This window comes from Orcinus orca, chromosome 10 (genome assembly GCF_937001465.1).
Source record: "Orcinus orca chromosome 10, mOrcOrc1.1, whole genome shotgun sequence".
Classification (NCBI taxonomy): domain Eukaryota; kingdom Metazoa; phylum Chordata; class Mammalia; order Artiodactyla; family Delphinidae; genus Orcinus; species Orcinus orca.
The window spans coordinates 66,802,743-66,820,877 of record NC_064568.1 but is presented as its reverse complement, the minus strand read 5'-3'; the positions used below and the strand labels follow the sequence as shown (position 1 = coordinate 66,820,877).

The 18,135-nt window shown below is 39.0% G+C and overlaps 1 protein-coding gene across 5 annotated transcripts in view; it reads left to right on the top strand.

Moving 5' to 3' along the window:
- The window catches only part of ILRUN (inflammation and lipid regulator with UBA-like and NBR1-like domains), a 121,620-nt gene that overhangs the window by 26,569 nt on the left and 76,916 nt on the right, over positions 1-18,135 (top strand). For 4 of the 5 annotated variants that reach the window (XM_033424203.2, XM_004267703.4, XM_012532310.3 and 1 more), the window contains exons 2-3: positions 11,508-11,662; positions 17,380-17,577. In XM_033424203.2, the coding sequence (XP_033280094.1) occupies positions 11,508-11,662; positions 17,380-17,577 (353 nt within the window). The remainder of the gene's footprint in view (positions 1-11,507; positions 11,663-17,379; positions 17,578-18,135) is intronic. The other variant, XM_049693751.1, reaches the window with a different exon arrangement.

The following is an 18,135-nucleotide window of genomic DNA, read 5'->3' as shown; positions in this document are numbered from 1 at the left end:
ATTTACCACTGAAAAAAATCTGAGTATAGTGGACCCACCCAATTTACCTCATGTTGGTCAAGGGCAGCTGTACTATATTTTGGTCAGTAGCATATTCCAGTCAACAAATACATATTAAGCACCTTCTATATGCCAGGCACTGTTCTCAGCCTGGGGGATAGAAGCAGAAAGAATTACGAGTGTACACTGTCTTCTGTAGGGCAGCAGCAGTAAAATACAGTCAGCAAGTCTCCTGGTCACCTGTTAACTCATTTCATCGGTGAAGAACTGAAGGCCTTGGCCTAGCTTACCCCAGAAAGATTTCCTGTGTCTGATATTCTTCATGACCTTCCTTGAGAAGAGCACAGGAGATGTAGGGGCAGGGTGGGAGAGTTCCTTTATGAGGGCCATGCTGCTTTAGCTTTCCCTTCCAATACGATGCTACTTTTGGGACCTAGGGCTTGACCAGGGGTATAATAATTATAGGCTCCTAATAATAGAACTCCTTTAAAACTTAAGTTCATTGCTTATCCACTTCGTATTTGGACATTCCCTTTGATAAATAACCAAGTCCAGTAATATTATAATTAGATTTTAGTCTCCAAATTGCTGAAGAGGATTGCTAGGACTGGGTTAGGTCCCTTAGCTCTGCTTATCTTTCCAGGTTAAAGATCTCTACTCAGGGCATGGGTGGATAATTCTGGATTTAGAGTTTTCTCAAATATTCTGTGGAATGTCACCCCCTAAATTTCCCCTCTCCCAGCTATGTTTCTTTTAGATATGGTTTATAATGAAGGGAGGAGGAGATGGCAGTTTGGGGGATCCTGGGAGAAGTGTTAGAAAGGGGCTATCTACATTGTATTCATCAGTGTCTCACAGTTTAAGTGATGCAGAGAGTTCAGGTGCTGAAATTCAGCAAGTCTCTTAATTATCTAACCATTAGAGGTTTCAGATCTCTGGCTTTGGGCAGAAAGTTATATTCTTATCTTGTATGTCATATCTTCTTTCTGGAAAACCAGATTGGGTTGGGTTGTGTTTTGCAGGTTGGATTGTCTTGAAAAACTTTACTGAAGTTTGCAGAGTGTTCTGTGGGCAATTTCCTTTTATGGTCCAAGCTCCAAAAGCTCCATCTAGCTTTGGAGTGCATATGGAGTGTAACCAGTTGCTTTGCTACATACAGGGACTGCTAGCTTGCTAAGCCCAGATGGAGGGGAGCCCATTTCCTCCATCTCACCTTGACTTTTTGTTTGTTTGTTTTTAAAAATATTTATTTACTTATTTTTGGCTGCGTTGGGTCTTCCTTGCTGCTTGCAGGCTTTCTCTAGTTCTGGCGAATGGGGGTACTCTTTGTTGCGGTGTGTGGGCTTCTCATTGTGGTGGCTTCTCTTGTTGCAGAGCATGGGCTCTAGGTGCTCGGGATTCAGTAGTTATGGCTCGCAGGCTCTAGAGCGCAGGCTCAGTAGTTGTGGCGCGTGGGCTTAGTTGCTCTGCGGCATGTGGGATCTTCCCGGACCAGGGCTCAAACCCGTGTCCCCTGCATTGGCAGGAAGATTCTTAACCACTGCTCCACCAGGGAAGTCCCCTTGACTTTGTTATGCATTGTGGATTTTTAACTTTTGCAATACTTTAGTCTTGTATCAGTTAGGACTGTACTGGAGGTGAACACAACCCTGTCTTAAACTAGCCTGAATAAAAATGAGAATTAATAAGGATACAGGAATATCTTAGAACTTAAGTTAGCAATTCATTTGGGCTTCAGAAACAACCAGAACCAGAGACCTGAATGTTGTCAGGCCTGTCTTTTTCTGGCTGTTGGTGAGTTTGTGGTGTTCTTGTGATTCTCGTACATTTGTGTGCCTTTGCATATAATCTCCCTCTATCTGAAATGCCCCTTCACCCCCTTCTCTAAGTGGTTAACCAGTTCATTAGGGTACAGTTTTTTTTTTTTTTTGCGGTACGCGGGCCTCTCACTGTTGTGGCTTCTCCCATTGCGGAGCACAGGCTCCGGATGCGCAGGCTCAGTGGCCATGGCTCACGGGCCCAGCCGCTCCGCGGCATGTGGGATCTTCCCGGACCGGGGCACGCACCCGTGTCCCCTGCATCGGCAGGCGGACTCTCAACCACTGCGCCACCAGGGAAGCCCTAGGGTACAGTTTTGATGTTACCTGGTTGATGAAGCTTTCCCTGAATTCCTAAGTTGGAGTAAGGTATTTTCTTTTCTGTACTTTTGTAGTCCTTGGTTATATTTCTTCCCTGAAATTTACCTCATTGAATTGTGATTACTTGTTTCTAAATCTTCCTTTAATAGACTTTGTGTTCCTTGGTAGCAAAGACTTTGTCTTATTTATCTTTACGTTTCTATTACCTAGAGCATGAATGAGTGAAAACTTAAAGAAAAGAAATATAAAAGAAGTAAATATTATATACTTACTGATTGGCAGATAGGGAAAACATTTTTGTACTGATAATTTAGTTTGATTCTGAGCATAAATGTTGTTGGTTCTTTCAGTCCTGGAAACTGTGTTCGGGAATAGGAAATATATTTTTTAGGGTGATCAGAGCATAAGCATACCATACTTGAGTTACGGTGAGGTACAGTGCATGTCTCAATTTGTTCATCCACTCAGTTTCCCATGTCTGAGCTTTGCCATTTACTGCACTTAACATAGAAGTGTCCCCAAAGGCTAGCAAGGATCACCCATAGGGCAGAATCCTACTCATACCCAAGAGTCTGTCCACTTCTTTTTCTCTTAAAAATGTTTCATCTTCTTTAACACATGGTGCTGGTACAACTGGATAACCACAGGCAAAAGAATGAAGTCAGACCCCCTACCTCACTCTTTATACAAAAATTAACTGAAAATCAGTGACCTAAATAAAAGTAAAACAATAAAACTATTAGAAGAAACATAGGGATAAATCTTCATGATCTTGGATTGGGCTACTGATTCTTAGATTTGATGTCAGAGTCAAAGCAACAATGAAAAAAACTAGATAAATCGGACTGCAACAAAATTAAAAACTTGTTATGCATCAAAAGACATTATCAAGGAAGTGAAAAGACAGTCAACATAATGGGAGAAAATATTTGTAAATCATATATCTGATAAGGGTCTAGTATCCAGAATGTATAAAGAATCCTTGCAGCTGCACAATAGGAAGACAAGCAACTCAGTCACAAAAATGAACAAAGGATTTGAATAGACGTATCTCCGAAGAGGATATACAGATAGCCAAGTACATGAAAAGTTGTTTAAGATCATTGGTCATTAAGGAAATGGAAATCAAAACCACAGTCAGATATCACTTCACACCCACTAGGATGGCTATAATAAAAAAAAAAAGAGGGCTTCCCTGGTGGCGCAGTGGTTGAGAGTCCGCCTGCCGATGCAGGGGACACGGGTTTGTGGCCTGGTCCGGGAAGATCCCACATGCCACGGAGCGGCTGGGCCTGTGAGCCAATGGCCGCTGAGCCTGTGCGTCCGGAGCCTGTGCTCCACAACGGGAGAGGCCACAACAGTGAGAGGCCTGCGTACCGCAAAAAAGAAAAAAAAAAAAGAAAAAAAAAAGAAAAGAAGCGCTGGTGAGGATGTCGAGAAATAGGAACACTTGACTTGTACATTGTTGGTAGAAATGTAACATGGTTCAGCTGATGTGGAAAACAGTTTGTGGTTTTTCGAAAAGTTAGACATGGAATTACATGTGACCCAGACGTTCTACTCCTAGGTATATATCTAAAGAAATGAGCACATATGCCCACACAGACACTTGTATATGAATGTTTATAGCAGTATTACTCAATAGTCAAAAGGTAGAAACAATCCAAATGCCCATCAGCAGATGAATGGATAGTCAAAATGTGGTATGTACATATAATGGAATATTATTTAGCCATATAAAGGAATGAAATACTGATCAGTATGCTACCATTTGGGATAAATCTCAAAAATATTCTGCTAAGTGGAAGAAACCAGACACAGAGGTTGCATATGGTGTCATTCCTTTTATATAAATTATCCAAAATAGACAAATTCATAGAGACAGAAAATAGATATGTAGTTGCCAGGGGATGGGGGGGAGGGAATAATGAAGAATGATTACTTAATGGATATGTGGTGTTCTTAATGGGTATGAGATGATTTAAAAGTTTTGAAAGTAGAGGTGGTGGTTGCACAACATTGTGAATGCAGTAAACACCATTGAATTGTATACTTTAAAGTATGTAGTTAATTGTATGTTATGTGACTTTCACCTCAGTTTTTTTAAAAGAGGAGAAATAGTTTGATCTTGACACAGCCAAAGGCACTCAGAAATTAAACTCTATGATGCCACTGTCAAATTGGTGTAGGCTCAAAATCTGCCCCTTCCCCTGCCCACTTTTTAAACAATGAGCCAATTGTATTTTCTCAGATGACAGCGATACCCAATGTAAGATGGCTCTGGGGTTGCCTAATTTAGTGGTTCAACTATATCATCAAGGACACAGCAATTTTATTTCCCTTTCTGATCTGTCATTGTCAGCATGTCAGCCTCATCCTCATTAGGTCTCCTGAGGTTCCCAGTAGGTTCCTTAATGTTCCTTAGATGGCTGAAGTAATTCTTTGCACCTAATTTTTTTTTGTATCTTCCAGTGGTGGGAAATAAGATACCTTTTCTTTCTTCTGTTTTTGTTTTCATTTACCTTTTTTATAAACTATTCAAACCTACAGAAAATTTTAAAAGAATCAGAGTATATACCCTTATACTTGCCACCTAATTCAACAACAGTGGTTAACATTTTTGCCATAATTTGTTTTCTTTATATAAAAATTTTTTGAATCATTTGAAAGTTGTAGACATCACGACCCTTCATCCTTAAATATTTCAGCATGCTTCTAAAAAAAAGGACATTCCTTTACATAACTACATAGTAAGACACTAAGATAATTTACAAAAATTCTTTAGTACTAAAAAGATATCTAGTACATATTGTAAGTTTGCTCAGTTCTTCCCAAATGTATCATTTTGAACCTTTTTTTTTTTTAAATAGAATCAGAATCCATTCAAGGACCTCAAAGATCATATATTGCATTTGGTTGTTATGTCTCTGAATTTTGGGGTTGTCAACAAGGCTTGAGGGATCTTAGTTCCCTGACCAGGGACTGAACCCAGGCCACGGCAGTGAAAGCGCCTAACCCCTGGACCCTCTCTTTAAATCTAGAACAGTGCCACCACCTTGGGTTTTCATGGCAGAATGCTAGTGTTTTACTCTTTGGAAAAGGTATAACTGCTGATGTTAGTTAGAGGGACCAGTTCTAAAAAGTATTAAAATTAATGGATCAGTAAATAGCCAGGAAAAGAAGAGGAAGAAACAATCTAGGGCTTGCTAGGGCCCTGAGAAGTGGGTAAATACTGGTGTGAACTTTGTTGCTCCTCTTAATGAAATCTTTCACAAGTTCTTTCTTTCTTCTTACTGTCTTCATGTGTTAAATAATATCATCTATTAGTTAATTTTTAGGTTTGAAAGTATTTTAAGTCTTCTTTAGCCCAACTTCTGTTCCCTACCTGCATTCATCTTTGTTTTAATGAAATTCTCAGTTTCTTCTCAGGCCTTAAAATTCACAAGTATCACAAGTACATGTTTTTTGGCCTCTTTTTTTGGTCTTCCATGTTACATGCTTGCTGAGTTGATGTTGGAAAGCCCGGGTAGATTTTGGAAAGCCCAGGTAAGAACTGACATCTGTTTTGCTGATCCTTTTTCTAATTAGCTTTTTTCAGTCACTCAAAGATAGTGAGGTCTTTCTGATTCCTGATGAGCTTGTGCCTTAGGAGCAGTATCATTGGTGCTCCACAGGTGAGGGAAACTTCTTGAAGTTCAGGATAGGTACTGCTTGAAGCCTGAAGATGCTACTGTTCATGTTTAACTAGATTGATTCAATATTCTGATTTCCCATTTTAATTTATGTCCAAATTAGATGGATAGTTTTTTTTTCGTATAAACAATTTGGACCCTTTTGAGTTTCTTACTTGTTCAGAGAGTGGAAAGAGAAGGTGTCTAATTTTATTTTGCTGAGAATCTGAGCTAATACTTAGACTTCCGGCATTCCCTCTTTAATTCTGATTTCCTAGTTTTCTTGACTGTTTTCTTCTACCCCCGTATTTTTGGGATTATGTTCCTGACTGTATATTCAGTATATAGATGATTTTTCTTCATAAGACTGTCAATCTGACTTATGTTTGTATAAATAGTACAAAAATAAATGTTTTGTGTTTGTGAATATATGCAAGATTAGGCATTTGACCACTTTCAGGAATTCAGTTTAATGAGAAGTTACAATTAATTCATTTATAGAATTCATGATAGTACTTAATATGTTCTTAAGAAAATCAGATGTTCAGAGCATTAGTAGAAAACTGGAAAATTCTGGGTAAGGTAAAAGTTTTATGCCTTTGAATAGATGTGGTTCTGATTTGTACTAATAATTGACTGTCTAGCCTGGGGCAAGTTATTTACCTGTCAGTGCATCTGTGGCCTCATCTATAAAATGAAGGTTGGACAATATTGCTTCTTAGTTATAAAACTGCATTTCATCAGGAAACACATATCAGCATCACCAGATTCTTCTACTCCAAATCAGGTTAACCTGATTATCAGTGCAGTTGAAACTGTATTGTGCACCAAGCCCATTTTTTTTTTTTTACCCCAAGATGGAAAAGCTGCCTTGGGCTGATAAGCCTCAGTGTGAGAGGTAGTTGTAGTTACCCTTCTTTGAGTGTCCCTGGTTTGCTGCAGTCTGCTAGGCTTTGTAACGGAGAAGGCCCTTGTCTGTTTTGCTGTCTGTTCTGTCCCTAGACCCAGGCCGAGTGCCTAGAACATGGATAAATGCTCATTAATTAAATATTTGTTGAATGAATGACTGCCAACCTAGGGCATTGGCATTTACACACATTGCCTCATGCAGTCTTCACAGCCAACTTTATAACACCCAACTTTGTAATAAAAAATATAAGCAACCTTACAATAAAAAAACTCAGTTTTGCACATGAGTAAACTGACACAGATGCTTAACCCCTTGTTCAAAGCCCCACAGCCAGGGGTTAGGAGCTGCCTCCAAACAAAGCCATTTAAAATTTTACCATTTTATAATCAAATGGGACCTAATCAAAAACTTAAAAGCTTTTGCACAGCAAGAAAACCATAAGCAAAACGAAAAGACAGCCTATGGACTGGGAGAAAATATTTGCAAACAATGCAACTGACAAGGGCTTAATTTCCAAAATATACTAACAGCTCATACAACTCAATGACAAAGAAACAAACAACCCAGTGGGAAAATGGACAGATGACCTAAATAGACATTTCTTCAAAGAAGACATACAGATGGCCAATAGGCACATGAAAAGATGCTCAATATCGCTAATTATTAGAAAAATGAAAATCAAAACTGCAATGAGTTATCACCTCACACTGGTCAGAATGGCCATCATTAAAAAGTCTACAAATAACAAATGCTGGATAGGGTGTGGAGAAAAGGGAACCCTCCTACACTGTTGGTGTGAATGTAAATTGGTGCAGCCACAATGGAAAACAGTTTGGAGGTTCCTTAAAAAACTAAAAATAGAGTTGCCATATGATCCAGCAATTCCACTTCTGTGCATATATCAGGAGAAAACTAATTTGAAAAGGTACATGCACCCCCATGTTCATAGCAGCACTATTTACAATAGCCAAGACGTGGAAGCAACCTAAATGTCCATCGACAGATGAATGGATAATGAAGATGTGGTGAATATATACAATGGAATACTACTCAGCCATAAAAAAGAGTGAAATAATGCCATTTGCAGCAACATGCATGGACCTAGAGATTATCATACTAAGTGAATGAAGTAAGTCAGGAAGGCAAATACCATGTGATATCACCGATATGTGGAATCTAACATATGATCCAAATGAATTTATTTACAAAACAGAAACAGACTCACAGACATAGAAAACAAACTTATGGTTACCAAAGGGGAAAGGGGATGGGGGAGGGATAAATTAGGAGTTTGGGATTAGCAGATACAAACCACCTGATAAACAGCAAGGTCCTACTGTATAGCACAGGGAACTATATTCAGTATCCTGTAATAAACCATAATGGAAAAGAATATGATAAATAATATATATATCTGAATCACTTTGCTGTACATCAGAAACTAACATAACATTGTAAATCAACTATACGTCAGTAAAAAATAAAGTAAAATAAAATGTTACCATTTTAACCATTTTTCAGTGCACAGTTCTGTGGCATAAAGTATATTCACAATGTTATGTAACCATCACTATCATCCATCTTTGCCTGTGCCCTTTTTCCCCCTATTAACACTGCCTCCCTTTGTTCTTTAGGGCACTTTTAACTTTTTAAAATCAGAGTAAAAACTTTTCTTGAGCAAAAACACTGAAGGAACCTGGAAGTTTAAACTTTCAGGCTGGGCTGCATACTGAATCAGTGTCCTCCCTTTCCCATCTCCTCAGCCAGCTCTGTTTCATGTAGAGTTTTTTATTGGCTAATAATAGTTGGGTATGTTGTTTTGAACAGGAATACATGCTATCAAATCTGCTATTCTCTCACTGAATAGGAGCTGTTTAGTCTCTTCCTGCGGTTCCTTGGCCCTGTGAGGCAGTGATCTAAATGGTCCAAGTGCTGAGGAGCTGTGTACCTGCCTGATGGGTTAGAGCACCACCGGGCTAATGTCTTCTGTCCGCCTTGTACTTGGGAAATGATTGTGCTTTGTCATCCTTCACTTCTTCGTCCTGACAGGAGTCCTGTTCACTACTTTCAGTTTCACTTTGGGCTTTAAAAGTATTCCTTAATCTTTCTCTGGTTGAATTTTCTGTATAATACAGGTACAAGTAAGCAGTTTTGTTGGCTTGGCTGTGGGGTGAGTTGGAATATGTGAAAGGAGATTTGGGAGGGGGATGGATCTGCCTAAGTAGGGTAGCTGGACTTTTCCACTTGCTAGTGTTTCTCCTGTGCTGGTCTCGAAGTCCTGTTTGATATCAGGCAGAGCCAAGTGGCGAAATATGACACAGGCTGAGGATGAACATTGGCAATTGTCCTGAGTGCACAAATAGTCTCTTCCCTCCCAAGCATATTTTACAGCCAAGTGAACAGAAGACAATTCAGGCTGTTTGCCTGAGACCTTCGGCAGAAAAATTATCTTTATAAAAAAGTGGCCACTTGGTTTTTATAAAAAGTTTCAGAAGAACAAAATGCAACCTAGGCTTATTTCTCTCCCTTGTTTTATCTCTGATCCCTAAGTGTAAGGCTGATTCCAGATATACTCCTAAGTCTGTTTGCAGGTGGTAGGATCTGGGCATCCCCAAGTTCGACCAGTCACATATTCTTCGCTTGAGATCAGTGTCAGCTAGATAAGGAAGTTGCCGGAAAAACTGAAGTCTAAGCCTTCCTATTGAATGGTCAAGTAAACAGGCACAGTTTGGACCCTGGCCCAGTTCTGCTGCATGTAAATTTTATCTAGCACACACATGACGGGCCCAGCAGTTGGTGGTGGTGTAATTCCAGTCATGACTCACTAATACTGCAGGCCGCCATTGCATGAGGCTTGACCTGAGGTAGCTGCTCTAAATATAGCCTTCCTTTCTGGCAGCTGCAAACACCTGGAAGAGCAGGCAGGCCCCCAGCAGAAAAGTATTTGCTGTTAATAGCATGTCTGTTGAACAGTTGTGTACTGTCAGAGCTTATTTCATGCTATGTTTATACATAATTAAAAACAACCCACTGTATCCATTGGCTTATGGTTGGGTTATGTTTAGAAAAATGCTATTTGTGTTGTTATTCTGTGGGGACTGGGGATGATGTCACTAGTTTGAGGAAGACCATAAGAGAAATGGTTAATGAAATTACTGACAATTTCTTTGATCCTTAATGAACACAGCTAACTTAAACCCCTTAGCGGCCTTTGGTCTCTGGCACTGAAGAACCAAGCTGTCAGTCATGTGATTCTGTTCAGTTAGGGACTCTGGTTTGTGTGCTTGGTAGTTCCTTCTGACCTAAGGGGGTTTATAAGTAATTGAAAAGAACACTAGGGACTTCCCTGGTGGTCCAGTGGTAAAGAATTCACCTTACAATGCAGGGGACGTGGCTTTGATCCCTGATCAGGGAGCTAAGATCCGACATGCCGCGGGGCAACTAAGCCCGTGTGCCAAAACTACGGCACTTGCACATCTCAACTAGAGCCCGCATGCTCTGGAACCTGCGTGCCACAACTACAGAGCCCATGTGCCCTGGAGCCTGCGTGCCACAACTAGAGAAGAGAAAACCTACATGCCACAACTAGAGAGAAGCCAGCACACCACAACGAAGAGCCCACGTGTCACAACGAAAGATACCGCATGCCTCAACGAAGATCCTGTGTACTGAAACTAAGACCTGATACAGCCAAAAATAAATTAAATAAATAAATAAATCTTAAAAAACAAAATAAAGAACACCACTATTTACAAAATGGTGTTAAGACCTCACCAAGATCTTATTTTTTACCTGTCAGATCGACAAAAATCCAAAATGTTGGAGAAACACCGTTGATGAGCAAGTGGGGAAATAGGCACTCTCATACATTCTTGGTGGGAGCATTCATTAAGTATGTAACTTTTTTATTGAGGGAAGTTTAGATATATCGATTAAAGCCACAAATATATGCCCTTTGACCCAGCGGTACCACTTGTAGGACTTTATCCTGCAGATGCACTTGTATGTTAAACTATGTGTGCTTAATCTTATATATGGAAGAATTAAAGATTGGAAGCAAACTCAAAAGTGGATTGGTTACCTAAATAATGATATATCTATACAGTGGATACAGCTGTAAAAAACAATGAGGATATTCATTGTGTACTGACTTAGAAATGTCTTTATGATACAGTGTTAAGGGAATAAAGGAAAGGGCAGTGTGTAATATGCTACCAATTGTGTAAGAAGGGGGGAAATAAGAATGTATATCATTTGCTTGTATGTGCATAAGGAAGTTCTGGAAGGGTATTTAAGAAAGTAATATGAACGAATGATTACCTGTGTGTGTGTAGGAAGGAAGAGATAAGATGGGTAGTTTTCATTGTATGAAACTTTGAATCATGTGCATGTATTGCTTTTTTAAAAAAAATAATTAGATTTTTTTTTTTTTAATGGAGCTTCTTTGGATTTTAGTCACAGCTACAGAGGAGCTCTCTTTTAATTGACTCCCTTACCAATACTTGCTGTCCTTATGGGTAAGAGGGGGATTTCCTCACATTGTTGCTGATGGTGCTAATAATGTTTGTTACTATGTGGGTACCTTGGGAAGAAAGTGATGCACAAGTTTTTGGTCCTGCCGTTTTTCCTGTTGTTCCTTAGCCAGAATCAATGACTCTGAAGATTAACATACCAGGAGCCGTCTATATACCTTCTATATATGGGTTCTATAGGTTCCTTTTGTTTGACAATTAGGATAATATGCTCTGGAGAGGACTGAAGTCTTTTGCCTTTTCTCTTTATTTGTAGGAACCTACAAGCAGCAATTGGCGCCTATTATGACTTTGAGAGCCCAAACATCAGTGTGCCCTCTATGTCCTTTGTTGAAGATGTCACCATAGGAGAAGGGGAGTCGATACCTCCTGATACTCAATTTATAAAAACATGGCGAATCCAAAATTCTGGTAAATGTATAACGAGCAATCTTCCTTGCCCAGTTTTCTTTGTAGTTAAAAGAAATAAGGAAGTGTTTTAGCTTAAATTATGTGATTGTATAACTCTGAGCTTTTCCTTATACATGATGTAGAATTTTCTGTTACTGGTATGATGACCCAAACACCAATAAAATACTCCCTAGATTAGGAAGAATTTAGGTCTTGATGACATTTAAACACAATTCAATATTCTTTTGATACCAGGAACTAGGCCTGTGTGTGGTGGTGGTATTGTCTCCACCTGTACAGTTCTACTCCATCATTTTATTTCTGCTCTAATTAATCTTCCAGTTATTTCCAGCAAGCTAGAGGAGGTGCATCCTTGAATGGAACAGGGTAGTTAGAGTTGTGAGCATCTGCTCTTTTGAAAGCTTATTTCTTTGCAACCACAAGGATGATTGTATCTGAAATTTTCATTGAGCTATCTATTTGAGATGTTAACATCACTTTGAAAAATTGGGTAAGAAGTGTAGGGATTTGCTCAGAATAGAAAAGATGGAAAGATTGAGAAATTGCTTTTTTTAAAAAACATTGTTTTGACGTACTGCTGACTTAAGAAAAATTTAACATAAGTTAACCGTAGTTCTTTGAAAATAGTATCTGAATATGTATTAGTAAATGTTTATTATCACCTTTTACTTGTTAATTCTTTTCTAATGACTTTTTTAATTTGAGTGAGTTTAGTATTTCTTGTCTCATCCAGTAACAATTTATGCTGACTAGGTGAGGATGCTTTAACTTCCTTATTAATGAGGATTTACAAAAGAAATTCTAAGAGATGGAAAACTAGACAAAAGGAATATTTAGCTAAAAGTTTGTTGGTGTCGGGGAGCCATGTCTAGTAAGGTAATCTGATGTGAAATGATATAAAACTCTGGGGACTCAAACCTATAAAAGTGACCTTTTATTGGACCCTGTTTACTTTTCAGTTCTTTATACTTCAGTTCTTTTATGATGGGGAGAGACTGGCCAAGCTAGTCTTTTATATAATAATTAATGTACCAAATTATTATTCTTAGTTTTTCTGGCTAATTTGGAATTAACTTTACCTTGGATGGTGTGTCACTGAGCAAAAGCACATAATCTGGATTGACCCAGTGTTGTAGATGACTGGGGACATAAGTGGCTTTGTAAATTTTCATTAGCTTCTTTTCTCTTTTGGTTATAACACTGTTCGGTGCATTGTTAGTTTGAGAGGCACATGGTAATACAGGAAAACGGCCATTTTTCTTGAAATTCTTGTTCCAAGGTTGATTATCTTTACGTTGTCTAATTTCTTTCTCACCTTGCTTAGTGTTGTCTGCTTTTAAAAATATTAAAACAATCTCTTTAGGTCAGCTTTTATTCATCATATTTCTTATCTGAATTACTAAAATCTGTGTTACTGGTCAAAAATGCTTTTGAAACCTAGCCATGAATTTTTAAAATGAGTAACATTTGTTTAGAAAGTATAGCTTATTAAAAGTTTTGTTTATTTAAAAGAATTAATCCAAGACCTTGTTTACTTAATGGTGAAAACACTGGAAATGGTCTGGCTTTCCATGGGTTCTTTATAGTGTTTTTAAATATTGAAAGTTGTTAGAGTACTGTTGAAATGTTTTAAATACCATCTTGCTGCAATATAACCATTTTATATTTCAGAAAGCCTCTTGAAATATCTGCTCACTCACTAGACAGTTCCTTGGGTTAATGGGAGATTGTAAGGGTTTGATATAAAATGGCGAGAATGTCAAATCAGAACCCCAAAGAGCTTGTCTTTCACCTTGACTTGGAGAAAATTTGTTTTAGTGTCCTGCTTTTGCATAGTAACTCCAGTTTAAAACAGTCTCTGGGTCTGCAGCCTGTCTTCCTGTAAAAGGACATTTTTGTTCCTGTACACCTCTTAAAAACTGGGCAACAGTTGCTAGAGATTTTACCTTTCGAGGTACTTGGAACAGGTAGGTTTTTTATTCTTCTGGAAATCGTTCCATCAGTTGTAAAATAGTTTTGTGTCTGTAAACTAAATGCTTTCCATTTGATTAAGAAGAAACTGGCCTCACATAATTAAGTGACAGGTATGTTATTAGAGAGAGAGATAAGGAAAGCATGCACAGGCACTGGTTCTTTGGTGTCATTCTAATCTGGCCTAGGTTTTTTCTGGAAATAGAGTGGTAACACAAAGAAGTAGGGTAGGCCGGGACTTCCCTGGCAGTCCAGTGGTTAAGGCTTTGTGCTCCCAATGCAGGGGGCATGGGTTCAATCCCTGGTTGGGGAACTAAGATCCTGCATGCCGCATGGCGTGGCCGAAAAAAAAAAGCTAGGGTAGGGCTTAGCTGTTTCTCCTCAGGCTCTCTTACTCTCATTCATAACCTTCCCTAAGAGATAAGTGCTCGCTGAAAGAGTTTCATAAATAATTTTTCACGGTGCTTCTCTACTGTCATGTTTCAGGCATATCAGGAATTCAAATTTACAACAGATGTGATTGATAGGAACTGCATATAGCTGTCCCAGCACCTTCCCCAAAGAAGATAAATGTCACACATTGTTTAAAATTAAACACCTAATATTAAGTCCTTATATTTAGATCATAGAAAAACTGAAGTGAGACATTTAATGACATAGATGCAGAATCCCAGGATCCAAACTTTTGGTACTGTGTAAGTTTTAGAAGTTTGGGAAACATGACCAGGAAACTTTACAGTTGGAGTTTAAAATGAAAATTTGAAACTGTCCCTCTGAAGATGAAAGGAGACAATTCTCTTTACCAACACTTACAGCTTTTCAGTTGTTATAGCCATGCTCTGCTGTCCAGCTGTGGTGAGTGTTAAACTAAGCATATTATAACTCTGGTGTTTCTCTGACTTTAATGAAGTAGTTATGATTGTTATATGAGAGAGTGACGTCAGTCATCTTTATTTTCTAAACTACATAGAAGTGAATATGAAGCAACAGTTGAGGGAAAAAAAGAAGCTTGAGAAAGAACAACTATTCCCTCCATTTTTCTTTTGACTCCTTAAAATAAGTTTCTTATGTTCCAGTCACTTTATCAGGTACAGGAAGAAAATGGCAACAAGATCAGTGAAGGTCCCTGTTTGCATGTAGCTTAATTTGAAATGCAATCTCTAAAGCTACAGGGGTTAAAAAGAGGGAGGGGGTCTTCACTGAGGTTTGTCTTCTGTCTTGCTCTTTGGATGTTCCTTGTTGTCTCCAAACTATTTCTATAATCACTTATACCTAGTAAGTCTCAGACTTTCTGGAACTGATGGACTTTTATTTCATTTTTGCCATGCTCTCTATCATCTCAGAATTGCCACATGACAGGTTTCTTGTCTTGTTTTGTTTTGACTTTTTATGTTTTTTAATAAAATTATATTCCATGATAACTGGAGAATCGCAGGCTTAGTCATATGTGTGCTTGCGATACTTAACTTGGAAAGTCATAAAACACAGATTAGTCTTTCTTTTCTTCTTATATATATCTACCCACCCCCCTTAAGCTAGTTGTAACAGACTTAATTTGAAGTGCTATTGTGTTATGCTTCTCAAATCCAGATTTTTCCAGTATGCTTAGCCTGGTAGGCCAAGTAGCTCATCAGTATTTCCCTTCCTTCTGTATCAAGAGTCAGTATCAGTGACCTTTTCAGAACTACCTGACCTGACAGTTGGGGGCTGTAAGAACTATATGTCATAATAAACTGTTGGTAACTCTCAGAAGGCAGATGATTGGTTCTTCATTTTATAGCAGATTAACACTTCAGAGTTGGTGGTGTATAACTCTTCCAGTTTTTCCAAGAGGCTCTCCAAGAACCACATCAGTAGGGTCTGATGTACTAAAAAGATCAGGACCGTAGCCTCATAATTGTTAATCATTTAACATTTTACCAACTAACTCAGTATCCTGGGAATACAGCAGTACTCCCTCTTTTGCACAGATGAGAGATCCAACTGTCTCAGCTGTTTGTGCTTGTCTGCCTAGGACAGCCAAGTATTTTCCACACCCAGACAGTCTTGGTTTCCCTTGTTTTCTTTAAAGTTCGAAAACAGACACATCCTTGGATTTTCATATAAACATTGTCTTGTTATAGATGTATGTATGTGTGTGTGTGCGTGTGTGTGTGTGCGCGCATGTGTATGTGTGTCTTTTAAAGAATAATTGTGAATTCAGCCCTATAATAGTAGTTTAATTTTCCTCTTGGATCTTGGTCTTTAAAGAGACTGACATTTTCCAAGGTACTTCACATCAACTGCTACTATTCTTGACTAAGACAAATATGCTTTTGCCGGGCCGTAGGCCCCAGAAATGAAAAAAAAGAATTTTCATGTATTGCCAGTGTATCATCCACAACCTTTTCCACAGCAGCAGTTGCCCTTTATAGTGTTAACTTAAGAGGGCACTTTGCTGGCAGGATTTTTTTTAAAGAGGGTCTGACAGACATAGCGACCACTCCTCCATCTGCTACCCCTAAAAAAAAAAAATCCAAGAGCCGCAGCAGGTGCTGTTCATTATGGGGCTGAGATCTCAGCAGTAGAGCGTTGGTTGCTTTTCTCTCCAGTTCTCTTTTTCAGTAGTAAACCATCAAGTATATCAAAACCGGCCTGGCACTTCACAAACAAGGTACAGAGGAATCCTAGAGTGCTGTTAGGAGATGAGTTTCAAGCATGCTGAAAGTCCTTCCATGTCCAGCTTTTCATGGTGATTTGCATTTATAATGAATGTATGTATCTCAACAAAAAAATACAGAGAGCTTTCTGTATATAGTAAAAAGGAGTCTGTTGGAGAGACTTCACAGGAAAGATCACATCTAGTCACTGTGTGACCACCTATGACTGGTCAGAAGTCAATATATTGATTTCTCATTTGAGTTAGTTTACGTGAAAATATGTGTACAGGAGTGGGAACCAAATAAGACTGTTCCCACTTCCAAAGGAGGGAAAGACATTCCTGCCAAAGCCATTTCTCTGTCTTGCCATTCCTATTCTTTCTACAAGCACCTCTTGCTGGTATCATCACCCCTGAGACAACGGGTCATTGTACTGTTATCAGGGCCCACTATTCATATTTTCCCCAGTACTGTTTGAACCTGAAAATGAAACTTTCACTTGACTCCTTTGTCTTATTTGCAGTCTTTTGACCCTCGATCTTTTCATTGTTAGGAACTCCAGAAGAAAAGTCGTACATCAGGGAAAAAGCAGTTCTAAAATGAAAATAATACAGAAACTATTCCTCTTTCCTCAATGGAAAGTTTCATCCTCTTTCCTCGATGGAAAAACTGGGGACAGTCAGACATATTTTTACTTTGAATGTCAGTTTAAAAGGTCAAGTGCAAATGGGTACGTGTTCTTAGTAGAGAAAGCAGCCTTCCAAAGATGTGGGCCTGAGCTTCATTTCTGTGGCTCTTTTCTGACATCATTCTTAGGTTCTACAGATTCAGTGTGATGTGTGGCCTTCCCTGGGTCACCCAAAACACATTTTCTTGAGGAACTGCCTTGCTTTTGCTGTGTGTGCTTTCTGTTAGGGATAGACTGCTGGTCAGAGGTTGCTGACTCTGATTCTTTCTGATCAGTGAGGTGTTACATAGCTCAAAGATATGTGGATAGGTTTACATATGTGTGAGAGACAAAGAGACCTCTTCTACAGTTTTGTAATGAACTGCACTCAGCATAGGACCATTGATTGCCTAACATTTTTTTCTTTTGCTTGAACTCAGGGGCAGAGGCCTGGCCTCCAGGGGTTTGTCTTAAATATGTCGGGGGAGACCAATTTGGACATGTGAACATGGTGATGGTGAGATCGCTAGAGCCCCAAGAGATTGCAGATGTCAGCGTCCAGATGTGCAGCCCCAGCAGAGCAGGAATGTATCAGGGACAGTGGCGGATGTGCACTGCTACAGGACTCTACTATGGAGGTGAGTATGTCCCTGTGCAGCCCAGGGTGAAGGAATTAAGGTAACATCTTACAGCATCCCCGGTTGCTCACAGAGCCTGTCAAATTATGTAGCAGGGTGTGGTCCCTTTTAAACAGCGACCCCATGCGGGTAAATGACTTGAATTTAATGACTAATTGGTTCAGTCTAGCGGTCTCCTTTTTATACTAGGAATTTAGTTAAAATTTAGTGAAGTGTAATGAGATATATATTGCATTCTAAACAATGATTTAGTAGTGCTGCTATTTTTATTATATAATCTAGTAGGTGCTGTAAGAATACTGAAGGCAGTCCTTGTTCTCACAGTCTCTAGACAGAAGTTGTATAAAAAAAGATAATGCACAAAATGTGCATACTTCTCTGCACCTGATGGACCTGTCAAGATGCTAGTACCTCTCACTCCTTCTTTTTACTGCCATACTTTTTGGACAGAGTGATTTACACTCATTGTCTCTTTTTCCCATTTACTTTTATTTTTCAAACTAGTCAGTCCTTTACCCACTCCAGTGATGTTTATCAGCAACTAACCAGTTTCCAAAT